Here is a 19,021-nt window from a genome sequence, read left to right as displayed (position 1 = left end):
TTTGAAAGCAAATAAATCATCAGATCTGGATGGAATCCCAGTTTGTTTTTACCAAGAGTACTCTACAGTATTGGCCCCTTACCTAGCTTGCATTTATCGTGAATCTCTCACCCAGCACAAAAAAGTGCAGGTGATTTTTGTATATAAGAAGGATAAAAGAACAGACTCACAAAATTACACACCAATATCCCTAACTTCGGTTTGCTGCAGAATCCTTGAACATATTCTCATTTTGAATATAGTAAACTTTCATGAGACTGAAAAGCTTCTGTCCACGAATCAGCATGGATTTAGAAAGCATCACTCGTGCGAAACTCAGCTTGTCCTTTTCTCACATGATATACTACGAACTTTGGATGAAGGGCAACAGGCTGATTCCATATTTCTAAATTTCTGGATAGCATTTGAAACAGTGCCTCATTGCAGGCTGTTAACAGTGGTATGAGCGTCTGGAGTAAGTTCAGAGAAATGAGTGAGACTCGAAGACGAAATTAAGTTATAGAACCCAGTATGTTGTCCTAGACAGGGAGTGTTCATCAGAGACAAGGGTAATGCCAGGAGTGCCCAAGGGAAATGTGATAGGACATATAATTTGGTGGGCAGCAATCTGTGGTTGTTTGCTGATAATGCCGTGGTGTATGGTAAGATGTCGATTTTTGACTGTAGAAAGATAAAAGATTGCTTACACAAAATTTCTAGTTGGTGTGATGAATGGCAGCTAGCTCCAGACGTGCAAAAATGTAAGTTAATGTGGATGGGTGGGAAGAACAAACCTGTAATGTTCAGACACAGTATTAATAGTGTCCCGCTTGACAGAATGAAGTTGTTCAAATATCTGGGTGCAACTTTGCAAAGCAATATATAATGGAACGAGCATGTGAGAACTGTGGTAGCGAAGATGAATGATCGACCTTGGCTTATTGGGAGAATTTTAGGAAAGTGTGGTTTACATGTATAGGGGACCACATATAGGACACTTGTGACCTATTTTTGAGTACTGCTAGAGTGTTTGGGATCTAACCAGGTTGGATTGAAGGAAGACATTGAAGCAGTTCAGAGATGGGCTGCTAGATTTGCTACCAGTAGGTTTGAACAACATGTAAGTGTTATGGAGATGCTTCGGGAACTCAAATGGGAATCCCTGGAAGGAAGGTGACGTTCTTTTCGAGGAACAATAATGACAAAATTTAGAGAATCTACATTTGAAGCTGAATGCTGAATAGTTCTACTGCCGCCAATGTACATTGCACGTAAGGACCACAAAGGTGAGATACGAGAAATTAGGGCTCATTTGGAGTCAGATAGACAGTCATTTTTCCCTCTCTCTATTTGTGAGTTGAACGGGGGAGGGAATGACTAGTAGCAGTAATGGTAGCCTCCACAATGCACTGCACCATATCTTGTGGAGTATATATGTATATGTAGAAGAAATCTATCTGCTGTATGTATATGCCCCCTTATAATGGGTAAAATAGCTTTTAACATGTTTGCTTCATCAAAATTTGTTGAGCATTTTCTGCATGTTGTGGAAGAGGATACTTCAATGAGTTATTATATGGCATAATTTTGTTTTAATTTGAAAGTCAATACTGAATTAAGTTCGAAAAGATTGTTTTGGATTTCCAGCTGTGTCACTTCAATACTTGACCTGTATAATCATAATTAGGTACTGTGGGTGAAGGATTTCAGTGTGCATTGTGAGGAAGGCTTGGAAATATCGTAGTAAATTTCATCTGTATCCTTTAGCTACAGATCATGTAATGAGCAAACTGTCATTTTATTGGGTATTATCATAGATAATGGATGCTTCCGTATCTTACCCAAAGTGTCATTGTCAGGAGGATGGACTCGGTCATCTTGGGATTAAAATTTGTGTGTGGTGTTTCATTCTAGTACTTTTCAGTTGCAGAAATGGGTAATGGGTAAATGTTCAGCTGTATTACTGTGGAGAATAGCATAAAAACACAGCCCCTATGCCCATTGTCATAAAATTCGGTCATCTTTTAAGGAAATTTAAATGCTGGCCGGCTGGCTACTGTCAGTTGTTTGCAACTACAATCTGTTGTAGGTTTCACGTGTATATAAAACTTAATTTTGTGACAGGAGGTAAAAGCTAGTCAGCCACCATCTGAGCCACCACCACCACTCCCAGAAGGATTTGGAGATGCACCACAGGTACCAGCTGTGTCAGACTGGGGAGTGGATCATAATGCTTGGGGACAACAAACGGGGGAAACTGCAGCAAATCAGGCAAGTAGAATCAGTTACCTGTGTTCTTACTTGAAATGGGCTCCTTACTAGTTGGTAAAGACATGGTTTTGTCAAAGTATTTGATTTTCAGGTAATAAGATGCTCTAGTATGCAGCCTATAAATAATATTTAACTATTTGGCAGGTGAAAATTATGCCATGGTGGAACTTTATTTTGGAGCATTGTCTTTCATGTGCTTCACACTACCAACAGTAATCGGGATGTAGCACACTGCTTAAAGATTTTATATCATTAGAGTGAATCTAGATATTTGATATTGCTGACAAAATTTGTATGTATCTGTTCAGTTTGATACGAAAAACTTCCTGATAAACTGCAAGATCACATGTACCTTCTCAGGATTCACTTTTCTTGATACAGTTGCCAGAGGTAAATCATACTATAATGTACTTGCAGTGTACATAGGGAAGGTTTCACAATAGGATACACATAGCAGTAAGATGGATGGGGTAATTTAATCTGGTTAGAAACATGTTCCAACAAGAGTATTGCAGAAGTTGGGTGGGGACATAGGAGTCTACATTGGGTCTTGAAAGTGTGTCTCTTTTTCATACAATTTCATCTGCGTAGCTGTGTGATGTAAAACCAGTTTTTTAATGTAAAAGCAGTTTTGATTGCTGGTACACTTAATGAATGAATTTGTCAGTACAGATGTTTACAGTCTCCCAGACTGTAACTGGGAGAGCATATAAATTGAGAGATGGTGATTGTGGAAATGGAGATACCCTCTGGGTGTGTGAATATTTGCTTGAAAAGAAATAATGTTGGATTTTGGAAAAGGTAGTTTGTTGGCAATGTTAGTCCAACTGTTCGAGAAAATGTTCATGTTCGCTACATGGGTCTGCCTGTCCTGGGACTCGGAGAGAGCTCCCTCTAGATAAATTAAGGTGGTCTTGTAAGAGGAAGCCATTCTTTTTCCCTTGGCTGTATAAATTAACCCATTCCTTTTTGTAGTTAGACACATGTCAAAGCAGGATTCACGTGCTTCAGTATTTACAACCTTCGTGGCTTTATACACTGTAGGCTTTTATGAATGGTGTTTATTTCAGTTAGATTTCTGGGTTGAGAAGCTGTGTTCAATGTGTAAAACTATTCCCTTATGTTTTGTCTCAGACACTGAAGGTAAAATGGCAACTGCATCAAGGGCTTGAGCAGCCCCTGCATTTATAGTACTGTATAGTAGGCACCACCATTTGTCGTGTTATGCCGACTGCGTGGTTATCTCTGGATGGTGTCGTCATTCTCTGTTAAAAGTAACAGATTGTCATTCTGTTGGCACAAAGTTGACATCCATATTTCGTCTAACTTAACACTTTGTCTGGTAGGGGCCTTCTAGTTGACCAGATTTGTGCTGACCGTGACCTCAATGACGATACTCGTACCCACTTCAGTGCGGCTCATAGTATGATATAATAATCTCTTCCCCCAGTCTTGTGGCTTCACACACCAGAATTGCTAATTCCCATTTCTACAGATCCCATACGCTGCAGGCCGATGCCGTGGCGGACCAGACACATTGCAGTAGCTGTTCGTGATTGCCAAAGTGGCCTGCAGCATTTTAAGCAATATCCTTCACAGGCAAATATTGTCACTTTAAATGAATTTGTGCTAAGGCTCATTGCCTAATTAAATGCGGTGGGGAGTGCTGTGTCTCCTCCCTGGAAGTGTGTGCCTCGTGGGCCAGGCTCCACAGTGCTCTTGTCTGCCAATGATAAACAACTATTCTGGGTCTTGTCCTTCAGGTTGGTCTTTATACCAATAAATCAGACCATGCTGAACACCTTATGACCCACCTTGCAACAGCTTTGGAATCCTCTTCTTATCTGTCTGCCTTTCTTCTGCAAAAATAAGTTAAAGACATTCCCCTGTTTCACTCTCTGCCAAGTCAAATCTTATAATGAATTTCTCACTGACTGGAAACTGCTTAAACTTCATCCTGCAACATGGTCCCAAGTCGTATGTCTCTAGACAGCTACCGACCCATTAGCCTCCCAAATGTGCTACGCAAACTGCTTGAAAGGATGGTTGGTTGCAGTTTCCCGTATCGGTGTGGTTTCTGGAATGGTTGATTGACAACCGACCATCTGGTCCAGTTGGAAATGGCAATCAGACAGGCTTTCTCTAAATATCAACACTTCATTGCAGTTGTTTTTGGACCTACATAAGGCATACAACACTGCATGGTGCCATCACATTTTACTTACCCTCCATGACCGGGGCTTTCGAGGCTCCCTATCGATTTTTGTCAGTTCTTATTCCATCGGGTGTTCCAGGTTTCAGTTGGTACTTTGCTCAGCTCCCATAGGGATCTGCCCTGACAAGGAGAAGGCCTCAGAAATGGCCAACTGATTCAGCTCATGTGTCAGGTAACTTGTGTACACCTAAACTGAGATTTTGGCACACCACTACCCCGCTTTTGAGAAAACCACCCCTGAAGCTCATGATGTGCAGTATACTCAGAATTGATGGGTTTGATAGATAATTCAAAACTGAACATTTTTCATAACATATTTTGGGTCTGCAAACACACTTTTTTCCTAGAAATTGAGGAAAGAAACTCTGACTGCCACTTGTGGACCCCTGTTGTAAACACTGTTCAGTGCGAGCACCACTGGTGTAGTGACAAAGGACTTTGGGGGAGCAGAGAATGTGTTTGAATCTCAAATGTACTTTTTTTCATTTGTGTTTTTTGCATTTAAAAATTGATGGGAATAGGTGGTTTAGTAAGGCAAGCAAATCAATAACGAATAACAACACAGATGGCAAACAAAATTAAAATCCTGGTTATTTTATAATGATCCATTCACTCACCATGTTAAGTCCTTATTGATCTTTCAACAGCTGAATGGATGGTACTTTCCAGGTAAACATTCGAAGCAAATATACTTGTGACACCAAGAATATCTAAAGAATGAAATCTTCATGCAACTATGTCATTCCTTATGACAATTTGGCAGAAAGCAAACTTGGTTTACATTTAAAAATATTTCTTTTCTGGGAATTTTGTTACGTAACATGCATACAATAAAATCACCTAAAAAATTGGTGCTGAAAGATAATGAATTGTGCTATGAATCATTATTGCATTGGTGTGGTGGTGCAATTCTCACTGTTTTTTGAGAAGCACATTGAAATTTTGGAGCCTCAAAATAGTTTTTTTTGCATGGTGATAACGACACACGCCACATGGCTGTCACACAACTGGCAGCAATACTTTTACCATCCATGTTGGTATATCCATGTTGTCTGTAAAGAAGGTATCATACATAAGGGTATTAGTTTGTCCACCCCAGGAACCTAATGAGAGACAAAACTTGCCAGCAATATATGGTTTTACAAATGTTCTCAAGATGAGTTTTGGAAATTCAATTTGTCGATTTCCCAGATTTAGAACAAGTTGTTTAAACATTTTGTAACAAGTTGGTTAAACAATTTATCTCTTCTATAACCTGAGGACCAAATTTTATCATTTTGATTCTTGTAACTATAAGAAAACTTTAGGCAACAATTTTACAGGAGCTGTGATGAAATATTGTGCCATGTATGAATGTTTTTGTATACTACCAAGTGCAACAAGGATTCGTTTTTCTCCCTTACGCAGTAATGTCCATCAAATGTTTGTCCAATACTCACATTCTGAGTGGTCAATGTTTTATCACGTCATCACAATTAAAACTGTAATAAGTGACACAGTGTGCATGCTGACAAGTGCTGCCATTTTCTGTATAGCTTTGATATTTTCTTCTTCCTTCTGTGGGACTCACTTTGTGGTGTCTTGCTGCTGAATTTTATACTCTGATATGAAATTACTTGCGTAAAATGATGCAGCAAGCATACAGTCCATGTGTCTATCATATATTGAAGTGTTGCATGTGCAGTCCACTGTTCGAGCTTTCTCATTGTCACGTCCTCATTAAGATGCAAAGAGTCAAATCAATTGAATAGTCATTTATTTATTGACTGGTATTTATTGTATCTTGTCCCTCTATTAACAATAGCATTCTCCCACAACTTTATTAGGGCTGTTGTTGCTCCATTAGTTTGCAATGTTTCAAAGTTCCAATTTGGATGCTTCTCGGCTAATGTACTGCTTTTACTGTTACTTCAAAGGGTATAGATTCGTGGTTAGATCATTCGGTAAATGGTTCGTAATACTCATCCATCATGGACATTTCCAAAATGTTATGACCGATACCAGGTTTACTAAATTCGACAACTGAATTACTGTTGTCTATGTGATACAGTTAATGCAACATAAACAAATCATCTTGTTCTTCAGCTCAAACAGTCGCTTGATGATAGCCACTCCTATCAATCTAAAACACTGAGATATGGAACTACCTACTTCCACTTGTGCATTGATAGGACATCTACCATGAAACAGTCGCACAAACCAAAGAACAGCTTTGGTCACTTCCCGTTTGCTGTTGTCTGAGACAGGCTCTTGAATATTTGTTTCTGAGTTGCACGAAGGCAGCACATCATTAAGGTAGTGAAACTGAAAAATTACAAAACACACTGGATACTACTGTATAAACAAAAATGACATTTTAGAAATTAGCTACTGCACAAGTCATGTGTTACTTACAGATCACTATATTATTCCGCAAAACCTGTTTCATTCTACAGATGTACAATAAACATTCACTAGAAGTACACTTGAGGTTAACAACAAACTAATGATGGATGACAGATCATTCTGATTGACATATGTAAGGTTATTGCTGGAAGCCCTCACTTTTCAGAGTTGAGAACTAAGATATGATGAACAGACAATGAGAATAACATAAATGTTGCTTCACACTTTCTGCCCCCCTGCCTCACAGTAGACAAGTGCTTTCTGCCCTATGCCTTGCAGTTAACAAGCGTGCATCTGTGGTCCCTTGTGGCAAAGTCGCAGCAGTCTTAAAATTGTTTTCGTACAAAGGTGTTTAAAATTGTAATTCTATATAAATCCAAGTTGTGTCAGAATTTATTTGCATGCCTAATTATTACTTATTGATTTACTTACCTTATTACCTCTCCAATTTCTACATATTCAGATTCATAAAAAAAAAGAGTGCAAAGTGCATTTGAGATTAGAACACCCAAGTTTTCTGCTCCCCAGTCAGATGCCTTGGTCACTACACCATCAGTGCTTGTGTTGAAAAGTGTTTACAATTAGGGGTACATGAGTGGCTATGTTAAGTTTCATTCCTAAATTTCTATGAAAATGTGTTTGGAGACCACAGATATGTTGATGGAAAAATGGTCAGTTATCAATTAAATATCAATCCCGTCAGATTTGTGTAGACTGCGCATCATGAATGTTGGGGATGGTTTTAGTTTGTATGCAATCAACTTGCCAAATGTGAGCAGACTCTGCTGGCTCATGAGGCCTTTGTGCGTGCATGCACATGTCACACTTTCTCATTGTCATCAGTGTGCTGGTGACCTCTGTGGGGGCTGCTGGCTCCTCTGCACTGTATGTCAACAATATTTGCACTTTGTATAGCTTCCACTCGGCCGTGGTTGAATGCCAACACCTAGGTGTCATCCGATGGGCCTCTGCGTGGCCCCTTTCCCGTGGTTGCCATTTCTCTCCTGCAGAAGTGCAGCTCGTGCATTTCTGTCATAATATCACTTATCATCCTGTCCCTGAACTCTACTAGGGTACCCAGCATGTGGAAGTTTTTACACAGTCCTGTTTTTTGGGCTTTCCTTTTCATAAAAAAACTGACTTGGCTGCCCTATGTTCATCAACTAAATACTAACTGCATGTGGAAGCTTAACGCTATGTGTTTCCTTGCCCATATCCTATGGGTGCAGATTGTGCTAATCTTCTCCATCTTTACAAGACTTGCTCACTTCATAACTGGACTATGGTTCCCTGGCTTATGCCTCAGTGGCACCTTCAGCTTTGAAATTTTTAGACGTGGTCCATCATGATGGAGTTCGTCTGGCAATTGGCATCTTTTGAACTAGTCCCATCAAGTGTCTCCTTCCCAAAGTGAGTATCCTACCTCTTCAGTTCTGACTGTACCAATTCTTGGTCTCTTGTGTAGTCCCCATTCAACAGTTTCGTGATCCTCCATAGTATCCCATTCTTTTTGCATATCTGGTGTTTTGACCTCCTGACACTTGCTCTTGGGTGGGATTACTACTGGGAATGTGCCTCACAGCCCTCTGCTAGGATCTCTGCCTCTCCTCCCTGGAATGTACTCCTTGTACTTTTTCATGCAACCCCCCCTCCCCCCTCCCCCCTCCCCCCTCCCCCCTCCCCCCTCCCCCCTCCCCCCTCCCCCCTCCCCCCTCCCCCCTCCCCCCTCCCCCCTCCCCCTCCCCCCCTTCTCCCCCTTGCCTTCAGGAAAAACAGATGGAACTATTGACACCTTCTTATGGAAATTGCCATCACCTCTACATGGATAATTATTATAACAGTGTAGACTTTGCAGAAAAGTTACTTGAAATGAAAAGTAGTGTGTGGAACAATACGACAAAGTATAGGATTTCCGGAAAAATTAAAGTGCGCAAAAGTCAATGTGTTTGAAGCGTGTCATCAATGGAAAGGTGAAGTACTCGCACAGGTATGGAGAGCTTCGAAAACTGTAAAGATACTAATGATGTCTACAATATATAATGCCACTTCGACTGACACTCAAAGAAAGTGTAGGAAAACCGATTACACAATTAAAAAAAAAAACCTGAAAGTGTATTAGAATACAACAAATACATGAAAGGAGTGCATTGGATAGACCAATATTCCTGTTATTACCCTATATACTCAAAAACTATAAAATGGTCAAAAAGACCATGTATCTGCTTCTGAGCAAAACTCTGAGGTTGCCATTACATCGCATACGTCACATCATGACCTGGTTGACAGGCTTTCTGGTCACATAAAGCAACACTAACTGATACTTATTTCCGAAATGAATAAATGAAAATGAAGAAACTGCCATGTATGTTCCAAAAACAAAAAAGAACAACAAAAAACTTAATGTGCAAGTCTTGTGGAGTTGCGTTACATCTTGGAGACTGTTTTGCTGCATATCATATGAAAGAGAAATACTAAGTACCAAAGGCAATGCAAATAAACAAATATATGAAACAAAACAAATCTTGTATTTATTTACGTATGTATATCTTCAAAATATCATGAAAGTAGGGAAAAAGGAATGAGAACTTAAGAGAACTAACGATGAGATTAGTAAAACTGAAAAATTTATAATCTCCCAGTGTCAGGAATGACTGGGAACAAGCCAGGTAATCTGAATTAATGCTGCTGGCACCAAAGGAAATAAATTTGTTAAGATATGTGTGGATGGTAAATGTTAATATGTAGTGACTCAATGATTAGTCTTTAGGCCATTGAGCAATGTTACACGTGTCACTCAATGATCTCCATTACTCATCACCTTCTCTCTGAACTTGGTTATACTGACTGCTCAGTTGTCCTTATCTGGGTCGCAAGTCATGTGGGTATCCCAGGGAGTGAACTGTATGACCGTTTGGCTAGAGGAGCGATTACTCGCCTCCCCCCTGCCCCCCTCCCATGCATATATATATATTTTTTTTCTCCCCCCTCCCCCACTCACCCCCTACCCCCTCCACTTGGAGATGGAATGACATCTGTTTGGCTGCTGCCCCCACTAGTAAACTCTTCACTATCAAGGAGACTACTGCTGCATGGCATTCTTCCTCCATTCCTCCTAGAAGGAAACCATGATCCTTCGTCGCCTCCACATTTGTCATACCAGGCTAACTGATATTTTTATTTTACGTAACAAGCAACCCCCACATTGTAGCTGTGGAGCATTCAACAGTAGCTCATATCCTGGTGGAATGCCCTCTTCATCTGGCCCTCCATGCTAAAAATGGCCTTCTGAATTATTTGCCTGAAATACTGCTGGACATCTCTGTTGTTGGTGTGGTTTTCCCTCTCCAGGTATGGGATTTTAAGCTACCTTCAGGTTAGCCTCCTTGACCAGCTCAGTATTTCATCTTTCTCTTACTCTGTATTAATTGGTTTTGACCAGCAATGCGTGCAGAGTCCTGTGCTCACCCACCTGCTGTCTTACTTATTTCTTTCCTTGTTTTTATTATTGATGATCTGAATGATGTCCATTACTTGTTAGCCTTCTCACTTCTATTGTTCTGACCCTGCTGGCTTGAAGACATTCTTTCCCCTGTAACTGGCTTTGCCCTTCATCAGGGTGGGAGGGGTAGGATGCAGGATGGTGCTTTTCTCTCCATTGGGTGAGCCCTTGGAAGACACTTTGTGTACAAACTGGCCCAATCCATACACTCATCTGTAAATTCTGTCTCGGTTCTGGCATCTCTGTTGCCTTCAACACCTTGGTCTTATTGCACCTACATACTTTCATAAGAACATGTACTAAGCAGCCATCACAGATTATGGCTGAACTACCCCTGGGTTGAGGGTCTGATGACCCTGATGTTTAGTCCCTCAACCCCTAGTCAGTCAACCGACACAAAAGAGTATTAACACCCACTTAGCTGAACATGAAAGGAACTGCCATCAGGGACATACTGACAAATTGGCCATAGCAGGACATGTTTTCAGAGGTGGAAACCAAAATATAAAATTCAGTGAGATGAGAGATTTAGCAAAGACACTACATTATCATTCATGCATGTATAGAGGCGCTATAGAGATTGACAAATGCCATAATAATTTTGATAGAGATGATGTTAAGTTAGATAAAATATGGATGCTGACTTTGCACCAACAGAATGACAATAGGTTACTTTTTAATTGTGAATGATGCTGAAGAAGAGAAATTTGTTAACATTGAGTATAGATTTAAGTGTCAGGAAGCCGTTTCTGAAAGTATTTGTATGGAGTGTAGCCCTGTATGGAAGGGAAACGTGGATGATAAATAGTTTAGACAAGAAGAGAATAAAAGCTTTCGAAATGTGGTGCTACAGAAGAATGCTGAACATCAGATGGGTAGATCACATAAGTAATAAGGAGGTATTGAACAGAATTGGGGAGGAGAGAAATTTGTGGCACAACTTGACTAGAAGAAGGGATCAGTTGGTAGGGCATATTCTGAGGCATCAAGGGATCACCAATTTAGTATTGGAGGGCAGTGTGGAGGGTAAAAATCGTAGAGGGAGACCAAGAGATGAATACACTAAACAGATTCAGAAGGAAGAAGGTTGCAGTAGGTACTGGGAGATGAAGCAGCTTGCACAGGATAGAGTAGCATGGAGAGCTGCATCAAACCAGTCTCTGGACTAAAGACCTCCACAACAAGCCCTTATTTGTGCTGATAGCATGTGTTTATTAGGTGCTACAATACTGTGTATTGAGTGAAAGTGTGTAAAGTGAAATGGCAAAATACAGGTATTCTGTTTGTGAAAGGGTATTCATGACCATTTCATAAGTCTATAGACAGACAGACAGACAGACAGACAGACAGATAGATAGATAGATAGATAGATAGATAGACAGAGAGAGAGAGAGAGAGAGAGAGAGAGAGAGAGAGAGAGAGAGAGAGCGAGCGTGTGCGGGCATTAAAGTTTCTAATCAGAGTATGACTCATTGATTGATAAATAAGTTACACAAGACAGGAAGAGTTCTTGAGAGGAAATATAGATAATTGTGTACAGTCCACACAGCAGAAACTCCGGGTAATGTTGGGCATGCTCTGTAAAAGGTCTCCTAGAAAATAAATTAGACATATTTTTCAGCAAATGGGAATTTCCTATGGCTGTGTCCAAATGGCTACAAAGTTACTGAAATTACACCTCTCTAAAATAACTGCAACGCACGTCCTTAAACTGGCTGAATCTGCAAAAAAAAAAAAAAAAAAAAAAAAAAAAAAAAAAAATCGGTTTTGAAATGGATTTTGCACAGGGAGTATGATGGAGAAATTGACCCTCACCTATCGTTAGTTTCAGACAAATCGTGGTTCTACGGAAATGAATACATTAATTCACAGTACTATCATTGGTGTTCTGAAAAGCTGAATATAATATGCGAGGCACCCCTGCGTGATGAAAATAGGAGTGTGGTGTGCTCTTAGTGGTGAGTGTAATAGGCCCAGTTCATTTTTTCTTCCAGGAATCGAGATATGTGGAAACATTTTGTGGCTTCCCCCCACCCCCACCCTCCTCCCCCGAATTAACTGAGGAAAAATGTTTTCACATCGTTTCAGCAGAACATGCAACCAACTTATCGTTGCAGGAAATACGTGACGTGTTTAAAGATAGTTAGTTATCACTAACAACTTAGGGCCTCTTTGTTACTCTGACTTAACCTCCCTGCAGTTTTTATCTCCTGGGGCCCATTAAAAAAGCAAAGTGTACAAATCAAATCCAAACACTTTAGATGAGCGTAAAACAAAAATTTGTCAAGAAATTCCTGCCTTTTTGTGAGAACAGCAATGTAATGAGCAGTTTCCTTAGAAGCTCTACATGAGCACTTTTATTTTTAAGTGTTACTTTTCATATATTAGAAATAAATTATGCGACGAATTGTATTTACTGCAGACCTCCTGTCACCCATACTGTGGGTGAAGCAACCGGCCCACCACCCACCTGTACACTACGAAAGCAGTTGTGTTAAAAATTGGTCACCCTGTATATGCCCAGTTAGATAATACTTTCTGAATTGTATTAATAAAGTTGTGTATGCTTTAGGATTATCAGTATCATTAGTCATATATCAGTGGCAAGATAAAATCTGCTCTGTAATACCTCTTGAATTAACAATACTTAGTGAAACTGTAAAGAAATTTCAGCAAATTTTGAGACCTGTGCAGTTATTTTGTTTCTATGCTCAAATTTAGTTTTCAATCTAAAAAGCACTGAAATCCAGTCTTAAATTTTTTGTGCTGTGAGTTTGTGATAACTGTGTTAAGGTACTTCGTTTACCACCTTTTGGATTTAAAATTCCTGTTTTAATTATTTCTTAGCGATTGTAAGGTAAGACATTCTTTGCATATGAAAATTTTACTCAATTTTCATTATTATGATTAACTGATGAGTAGTTATATTTTCAGTTCTATGATGTCACATTTTATTTGCTCAATGTGGTTCTGTTGCTATGATTAAAATGAAGTGATTCTTTTATTGATTGTGTTAATCATACAGGACTAAAAGCTGTGTCGTATAAACACACAAGTTTCTGTAAGTATGTGTTTCAGTGCGGATGCAGTTTTGAAAAAGTAAAACCCATCATTGGATCTATATCTTTCTTTTACAGTCATTTGAAGGAAATGATTACTGGGATGATGAGTGGGATGATGACTCGGAAGGCGGTGGGACTCAATCGGGTGGGCCGCCTAATGCACCCTCAACTCATATACACAAAGTGGGAAGTGCTGGAGATATTAGTTCAATGGGTAAGTAGTGCTTATTTGGACGCATCTGTGTAGCACTCGTGTGTGTGTGTGTGTGTGTGTGTGTGTGAGAGAGAGAGAGAGAGAGACATTGGTGATAGCTATAAAGTTAACTACCAGAACTGGTGCAAGATTAATTCAAACATGAAACCGCAGAACAACACACTCAAGCTCTGAAAGAGTCATTCCTTTAACAAGAACAAAGGGGAAAAAAGTATTGATAAGAAGTATGATGTAAAAGAGCAGCAGGTTAACTGAATGTCAGAACCCTGAAACAAAAGATACTGCAGATAGAACAATGATATGGAAGAAAGCAACTCATCTTGAATAAGATACATTTCATTGTGTAAGCCCGAGATCTGTCTCCAGTATTATATCCCTGGGAGCACTCGAATCAGTTTGTGTTGCTAGTGCTTATATGTTTTACGGATTGAAGTGGTGCAGTCGTAAAGACGCTGGACTCTCATTTGCAAAGAGGGGACTTTTGAATCTCCATCTGGATGGCCAGATTTAGGGTTGCCATTGTTTTAATAAACTGTAGCAAATGCCTGGATCATCCCTTTGTGAAGGACATTGTACATTTCTTTTCTCATTTCGGAACCATTGGAGCTTGTTTCTTATCCCTGATGATATTGTCGTGTGCTATACATTAACCTTAATCTTAGTACTTCCTTGCTTACATGTTTTATAACGTAAAAGAAGCTGATAACATTATTGATTTCAGTTTCGGGAACATATCCTCATAAATGTATATTGATGATCTGAGAGACATTATTAAGCATTTGTAATGTAATGTAATTTAAATTTACTGTATGCTAAGGGTTCTTTCTATTTTAAGAATAAGAATCTTTACTAGCCGTTCAGTATTTTCTTATACAATGGGCTTCGTCAATAAGTTGTTGCATTACTAGATTGTTGAAGGAGTGGTGTTCTTATACTCACGTACATTTGGAATAATCTGAGTTGCCTTTATACAGGGTGTTACAAAAAGGTACGGCCGAACTATCAGGAAACATTCCTCACACACAAAGAAGGAAAATATGTTATGTGGACATGTTTCCGGAAACGCTTACTTTCCATGTTAGAGCTCATTTATTACTTCTCTTCAAATCACATTAATCATGGAATGGAAACACACAGCAGCAGAACGTACCAGCATGACTTCAAACACTTTGTTGCAGGAAATGTTCAAAATGTCCTCCGTTAGCGAGGATACATGCATCCACCCTCCGTCGCATGGAATCCTTAATGTGCTGATGCAGCGCTGGAGAATGGCGTATTGTATCACAGCCATCCACAATACGAGCACGAAGAGTCTCTACATTTGGTACCAGGGTTGCGTAGACAAGAGCTTTCAAATGCCCCCATAAATGAAAGTCAAGAGGGTTGAGGTCAGGAGAGCATCGAGGCCATGGAATTGGTCTACCTCTACCAATCCATCGGCCACCGAATCTGTTGTTGAGAAGCATACGAACACTTAGACTGAAATGTGCAGGAGCTCCATCGTGCACGAACCACATGTTGTGTTGTACTTGTAAAGGCACATGTTCTAGCAGTACAGGTAGAGTATCCCGTATGAAATCATGATAACGTACTCCATTGAGCGTAGGTGGAAGAACATGGAGCCCAATCAAGACGTCACCAACAATGCCTGCCCAAACGTTCACAGGAAATCTGTGTTGATCACGTGACTGCACAATTGCGTGCAGATTCTCGTCCGCCCACACATGTTGATTGTGAAAATTTACAATTTGACCACATTGGAATGGGGCCTCTGCCTGCACATGCTGTACATGGTATGGAAACAACTTGTTCTCCCGTAGCACTCTCCATACAGTGACGTGGTCAACGTTACCTTATACAGCAGCAACTTCTCTGACGCTGACATTGGGGTTATCGTCAACTGCACGAAGAATTGCCTCGTCCATTGCAGGTGTCATCGTCGTTCTAGGTCTTCCCTAGTCGCAAGTGATAGGCTGAAATGTTCCGTGCTCCCTAAGACGCCGATCAATTGTTTTGAACATCTTCCTGTCGGGACACCTTCGTTCTGGAAATCTGTCTCGATACAAACGTACCACGCTACGGCTATTGCCCTGTGCTAATCCATACATCAAATGGGCATCTGCCAACTCCGCATTTGTAAACATTGCACTGACTGCAAAACCACATCCTACATCTACATCCATACTCCGCAAGCCACCTGACGATGTGTGGCGTGGTGAACACTAACCTGTTGATGCTACGTACTGATGTGCTTGATGCTAGTACTGTAGAGCAATGAGTTGCATGCCAACACAAACACCGAAGTCAACATTACCTTCCTTCAATTGGGCCAACTGGCAGTGAATCGAGGAAGTACAGTACATACTGACGAAATTAAAATGAGCTCTAACATGGAAATTAAGCGTTTCCGGACACATGTCCACATAACATCTTTTCTTTATTTGTGTGTGAGGAATGTTTTCTGAAAGTTTGGCCGTACCTTTTTGTAACACCCTGTATAAGCAGTCTGTAACATATCGTGGAATATTATTAGATTCCTCACTGAATATACAATGTGCTTAAAAATAGTTTAACAAGATTATATCTTACATGAATGAAGGAGGATACATTGGGTAAATTTTAACTTGTGCATGAGACTAATATGTTTTTACTTTCATAAAGAAATGTGATTTTGTGTGATACCTTGTGGTAATTCTTACAATTATGTTTAGGTTCAAAGTTTTCATTTACCTTTCACAATTGTTTTAATGTTCTCCCTCTCCCCTTCCTCCCTCCCTCTCCCCTTCCTCCTCCCCAACTGAACTTACAACAAGCATCCAGACAGTAATGAAACTCAACTCATACTTTCGCGAGCATGTCTTGTGATTGCTATATGGTGCTGCAGTCTCCTCATATATATTGGAGACACACAAATGGAGTGTTTCACAACCCCCGTTCTCCCCATCCCCACCCAATAACAAAAATCACTGCGGATCAAGTTACCGTGGAAGTTGTTAATGCAGTGAGATATCTGTACTCCCCTTATGACCAATGTAGTGCCATACTCTTGACATAAATAGTGCCTCACGGTTGTAACTAAAATGCTGCTGTTAAAATAAGGAATGCAAAACAGCCTTTTCTTGCCATATTATTGCTGTCTAGATTCAGTGCACATTGGGTAATGAACACGTGAGCTAATTGTGCCAGGGAGGCCTCTGGCAGTAACTTAATACTGATGCCAAGGTAGAATTTGTTTTGATACGTATGTTAAAACTTGCTGCAAGTGTCTGTCGTAATTCATATAGAAGATATAGTCTTGTGAAATTGTATGCCTCTGTTCAAAATACAGAGTTCTGCAGATTTACCCTTGGTAAATTCTTGTAAGAATTCAAATTTCTGTCTCACACACACACACACACACACACACACACACACACACACACACACTCTCTCCCTCTCTCTCTCTCTCTCTCTCTCTCTCTCTCTCTCTCTCTCTCTCTCACTCTCACTTTATATTGGAATACTGCTTCTATCTGCACTATATTGCACTACATTACAGTCAGGACCATTGAAAAACTCTAATTTCCCAACTAGAACGAATCTTTCACTCTGCAGTGGAGTATTCTTCTTTCATAAGGAGCCCTTAGTTGTGACTGTTTAATTCTTGGCTGATAGGATGAAGTATGTTACATGAGAGTGTTATTTTTCAAGAGAGACAGAGGCAATTATGACAAGATTGTACTGTTCACAATTTGTAGTAGCAACTTAATGTGTAGTACCAGCTGCAACATACTTTCTGCAAATTACAATTGTATGTACAGTGTCAACCACAAGACTGCACAAATGCCCACTGATCCTTGACAGGGCTTTAACCATGTAGACATAAAAGCAAGTACTTAAATAAAAAAAATTAAGTTTTCAACTTCATTAAATATAAACATGCAGCAAACTTACCAGTGGACTACTGATCCGTAGCTGTACATCATCTGGTGGTAAAATTCCTAGATGTGACAATGTGAAATAATGATAGTGTTGTCAGTCATAGCTAAAGCAGTTGGAAGCCTTAAAATGACTCTCCCTCATAGCTCTACTTCTGCTCAGTACCTCTTCCCTACCCTTGAACTTCACACTCCTGCATACGTAGTAGATTCGGATCCCAGTCTGACTGACACAGTTCTAATATTCCAGGAAGTTTGAAAACAGTGCATACCTGAGAGTGTTAGTCCAATTAAACATGTGGAAAAATCTTTCTGAAGTCTATAGAAGAGAGATACTGGCAGATGTAAAGCTGTGAGGGCTGACCTTGTCTTTTTGTAGCCAATCACTAGTGTTGTCCTTCGATGTGTACCAAGCGGGGTAGCACAGTGGTTAGCACACTGGACTCGCATTCAGGACAATGACTGTTAAAACCCATGTCCAGCCCTCCTGATTTAGGTTTTCCGCGAGTTCCCTAAATCACTTAAGTCAAATGCCGGGATGGTTCCTTTGAAAGGGTGTGGCTGATTTCCTGCTGCATCCTTCCCTAATCAGAGCTTGTTCCGTCTCCAATGACCTCATTGTCAGCGGGATGTTGAACACTAATCTCCTCCTCCTCCTTCATTGTATCGAATGTTTAATGATTAGTAAGAACACATCAAAACTGACTGTATAGCCTTTCCAATAACAGATGTTAGTTCAGCTGACAAAATCAGCTGCATCCAGGGGTCGGCTGATCGAGCGACTCGCCATTCTGAAGATATCTGCCTTCTGAATGCGGTACAGATGACTCACTTTTCCACAGCTACTGGGTCTCTTTCAGCTATTGATCTTTGCTTTTGTTCCTCAGCTATTGCAGATTCAGTTAAGTGGGAAATGGCTCCAGATTTACATTCTAGTGACCACTTCCCAGTGTGGATTTGTCTGCCGTCTAGGACAGTGACCAGCAGGAGACCACGCAGGTGGATGATACAAAGGGCAAATTGGTTACAGTACAGTTGACAGGCTATTTTTAAATGAAAGGATTGTGCACAAGAGGCGGTGGCCCATATCACTCCTGAGATCCAAAGGGGTGCCGCAGAGGCCATCCCCAGGTCTAGTAACCACCTCTGATGACGGCCTGTACCTTGCTGGAATGACGACTGTCGATTGGCAATCAGGGCCAGATGGGCAGCCCTTTGGAACTTCAAATGGTGTCCAACTACAGACAATCTTCATGTCTTCAGGTCTGCGAGAGCACATGCAAGGCGAGTGAGCAAAGAACGAAAGAGGGCTTCCTGGAGGGAATTCATGATTTCCATTAATCAGTCCACTTCAGCTGCATGCGTTTGGGAATCAATAAGATGGATTTCAGGCAAGGGTAGTCCACATCCCCTTACGGCCTTGTCAAATAATGGTGTCTTGGTGGACACACCAGAAGAGATGGTTTTAGCTGAACGCTT

The 19,021-nt window shown here is 40.4% G+C and overlaps 1 protein-coding gene across 2 annotated transcripts in view; it reads left to right on the top strand.

Moving 5' to 3' along the window:
• The window catches only part of LOC126183776 (sorting nexin lst-4), a 101,482-nt gene that overhangs the window by 20,134 nt on the left and 62,327 nt on the right, over positions 1-19,021 (top strand). For both annotated transcript variants that reach the window (XM_049926011.1, XM_049926013.1), the window contains exons 3-4: positions 2,104-2,250; positions 13,487-13,625. In XM_049926011.1, the coding sequence (XP_049781968.1) occupies positions 2,104-2,250; positions 13,487-13,625 (286 nt within the window). The remainder of the gene's footprint in view (positions 1-2,103; positions 2,251-13,486; positions 13,626-19,021) is intronic.

This window comes from Schistocerca cancellata, chromosome 4, assembly GCF_023864275.1.
Source record: "Schistocerca cancellata isolate TAMUIC-IGC-003103 chromosome 4, iqSchCanc2.1, whole genome shotgun sequence".
In the NCBI taxonomy this organism is placed as follows: domain Eukaryota; kingdom Metazoa; phylum Arthropoda; class Insecta; order Orthoptera; family Acrididae; genus Schistocerca; species Schistocerca cancellata.
The sequence above is the reverse complement of the archived record's forward strand: the minus strand, read 5'-3'. Positions and strand labels throughout refer to the sequence as shown.